Source organism: Vicia villosa, linkage group LG6 (assembly GCF_029867415.1).
Source record: "Vicia villosa cultivar HV-30 ecotype Madison, WI linkage group LG6, Vvil1.0, whole genome shotgun sequence".
NCBI classification, from domain to species: Eukaryota; Viridiplantae; Streptophyta; class Magnoliopsida; order Fabales; family Fabaceae; genus Vicia; species Vicia villosa.
Genome location: NC_081185.1, coordinates 70992996 through 70996400, shown reverse-complemented (window position 1 = coordinate 70996400; position 3405 = coordinate 70992996). Strand labels below are relative to the sequence as shown.

General features: G+C 38.2%; 1 protein-coding gene across 1 annotated transcript; it reads left to right on the top strand.

Annotated features, from left to right (window-relative positions):
- The first annotated feature begins 788 nt into the window (after window positions 1-788).
- LOC131613843 (protein MAIN-LIKE 2-like) lies at window positions 789-1995 on the top strand. Its single transcript, XM_058885480.1, has 5 exons — window positions 789-848; window positions 938-1277; window positions 1390-1615; window positions 1695-1785; window positions 1864-1995. Exons 1-5 carry the CDS (start codon window positions 789-791, stop codon window positions 1993-1995), a joined length of 849 nt encoding a protein of 282 aa, XP_058741463.1.
- Window positions 1996-3405: the final 1410 nt, after the last annotated feature.

The following is a 3405-nucleotide window of genomic DNA, read 5'->3' as shown; positions in this document are numbered from 1 at the left end:
ACGAGTTGTGGAATATGTCTGATGAGGGCTCATCATCGCCCATGTAAACGTTAGACATGTGCGGAGGTGGTGTGTTGTTGCAATTTGAGGTATTAAACCTTGAACACCGTCTTCAGAATCATCGTTCACCATGTCATCAAATTATAACTCTTGATCTTCTTCGTCTTCATCAATTACATTGACCTCAGCTTGTTCTTGTTCGATGGAATCAATAACCTGGTTCTCGTTTGGTTGTTGGAGTAGGACGTACAACTCAATCGAGTCGTACCCGGAATATTCGTGATTACAAAACATGTTATGTAGATCTTCGTCATCCTTAACCTCCACCTGGTAAAATTTTGTTTGGTCGCCAAAAAAGACAAGATGTTGATAGAAGACCTATGACACTGTACCTTGGGAGAGTTGGTCTCCAATCGGTTTTTGAAATATACAAAGTTCGTTTTTCTACTTAAACAAAACAGGTTACTTCGATGTTTCGAAATACAAATTCGGATGCATCACATTGGTAAGTCTCACCATTTATGTGTGCATTAATAATATATTGTGGTGCAGAGGTCATGTTGTTGTTTGAGTGTTTGAGTGCAAAAAGAAGGGAGGCGCTATCTTAGATGGCTTACTCGTGGCATGTGTGACTCATGCATGCAACTCCAACAACCTCATTAAATTGATCATCTCAACACTCCCCTATAAATACACTTGTTCGATTTTTTTATTCATCATCAATTCTAAACCTTTCTACTACACACTCTCTTACAATCTCATATATCATATCTATCAAACTTTGAATTATGGCTCTTCTCTCCATGGGCGATAAACATAGAGGCACAATAGAAAACATTGCCGCATACGTAAGTTTTACATATTCATTTGTATATTTTACATATATTAGTTTACATATTCATTTACATATTCATTTATTTATTCATTTATTTTTTAGGATGCGTCGAGATTTCGATGTCATGGACACGGTTTTATGGCTCCCGATCTGCTTATCATACCATATCTACAACAAGCCGATTTTGGACATGTTATAAACATTACAAACACCATAATTGATACGAGGTTCATACTTGCACTGTTAGAAAGATGGAGACCTGAAACACAAACGTTTCAGCTCCCCATTGGTGAATGTACCGTCACCTTAGAAGAAGTGTATATGTTGTTGGGTCTCCCTATTGACGGTAATGAGGTGAATGGTCCAGTTCAACTACCCAATGCTCAATGTGAGGAATTGTTGGGCAAAAATATGTTAGGTCAAGCTGATGCGAGGGGTCAAGGTATTTTTCTATCCCAACTTAAGACACATTATGAGAGTCTTCAATTGAATGAAAATTCAACCAAGGAACAAACAATAGTAAAAGATAGAAATTACATTATGATATTGTACAGGCAATAATGTCAATATGTTGTATTTACCATTGCTTAGAGATTTTAATGAAACAAAAGAGTATAGTTGGGGTTCCGCCGTTTTAGCCTTTCTATACGCTTCATTATGTAAGAATGCAAAAAAAGATGCTTGTACCTTTTATGGATGTGCCCTCTTGCTACAAGTATGGGGTTGGTGGAGATTGGACTCTCTTAACCCCATGATATTCAGCTTCCCCTACACAACAAAGTAAGTCCACAATGCTATCTATTTTATTTCGATTAATGATAAATATTTGTAAATAATTTATTAAATCTCTTTGTTTTAGGTTTTGCGTAAATGGCATGGATTACACGAAGAATCCTCAACGACATCTTTCTTCGTATCGTAATCTTTTGGATCACTTTGGGAAAGGCGATGTATGTATTACCTATAAAAGTTTCTTCTTTTAATTTATTTATCTTTAATCGTTATCATTAATTTAAGTTTGTCCGCAGTTTATTTGGAGACCATATTTGAGTTTGGAGCATCAAACCAACCAAGAGGATGTAGAAATTTGGACTGCAAAAACAACAATCATACGGTTTAACGTTGTGGAGATGCACCATAGCGACCGAGTTAAAATGTAGTTTGGCATGCTTCAAGATATTCCGTTTGACCCAAATTACTTGGATCCTTGGCATAAAAAAAGGGTCGACGGCCAGTGGGATATTGATAATTGGCAAAATTTTGCACCGTAGTGGTGTAGAATGTGGAGGAGACGTGCCCGACATGTGTTGTTGTTTCCTGTTTTCCCCGATGAGCATCGTATGCAACACACACGTCAATATATCACATAGTACAAATCGGTTACTAACCCTGAAATGTTTGTGGCTGAGCCGAGGTATTTGGTTGACCCACGCACACGTTGGGCATCCACATCAAATCAACAACAACAATACCCACCACCGTACACCACCCAACAAGCATACAACCAAGAATACCAACAATCGTACACCACCCAACAAGAATACCAACAACCGTTCACCACCCAACAACAATACCAACACCAAACCCAACACACAACAACCTCCCATCAAACACAATGACGACGGAGATCCACAAGCACCCAACCCCAAAGCCAATATCTAAACTAGTACACCCACATGCCCCATACTTAACCACAATACCAAGAACAAACACAATACTTTCAACATGCAGATGCGTGCCCTTCATCATCTCACCGTAGCCCAGACATGGGCATACATGAACAATATTCCCCAACCGACCCCACATACAGCCAACCATCACACCGTACTAGCCAACAACCATATCTGTACCAAACTCCACAAAATCCAATTCCAACTTACCCCACTTTTTCGGATAAGCAATGTTATCGAGTTCACATCGACCCAACCCCCCACACTGATGCGACCAAATTTTGACAACATGGGTCAACGATTATTTGTAAGCGGTACTTCGGAAGATTTTGATATGACAGATTACATAGACGCTGAACGCATTTATTTCACGAGGCCCTCGACCCAACCACAACAAGAAGGTCCTAGAGTGCACCAACGAACTATGCGATCTCGCAATAGTCGTTTTAAAAATCCGAACGACTATTAAATTCTATGTAACTTTATTTCTATGATGTAATCGTTTTATATTAATGAAAATCGTTGTCTCATTTCTACATTGTCATTTATTAAAACAAGACTAAAAAAAAGAAAAAAATTGCACTGAGGCGCCATTTGAAATTGCTTAGTGCAGAACAGATGCACGTAGGAGCCATCTCACATGGCGTCTACCTATAAATGCTACAAGGGAGATGCCATCTCACATGGCTGATGCGCTTAAGCCATTTTTGAAATCTAGTTATTTACGTAATTTTCCCCGAAACGTGATTATTTGCGTAATTTTTTTAATACATGATTATTTTTTTAAAAATTCTAAATCTGCAAGTAATATCAAATCCGCAGATAATTAAAAAAATAAAAAAGATACATGAGGTGCCAATTCAAGTGGCGCCTCCTCTTTAATCCATTTTTTTAATTTGA

What these genes read in the sequence shown, in the direction of transcription:
- LOC131613843 (XM_058885480.1), top strand. Translation starts at nt 789, where the DNA reads ATGGCTCTTCTCTCCATGGGCGATAAACATAGAGGCACAATAGAAAAC. An exon ending in AGCTGATGCGAGGGGTCAAG is followed by an intron (nt 1,278 to 1,389) that starts GTATTTTTCTAT and finishes GATATTGTACAG; the next exon opens with GCAATAATGTCAATATGTTG. An exon ending in AGCTTCCCCTACACAACAAA is followed by an intron (nt 1,616 to 1,694) that starts GTAAGTCCACAA and finishes TCTTTGTTTTAG; the next exon opens with GTTTTGCGTAAATGGCATGG.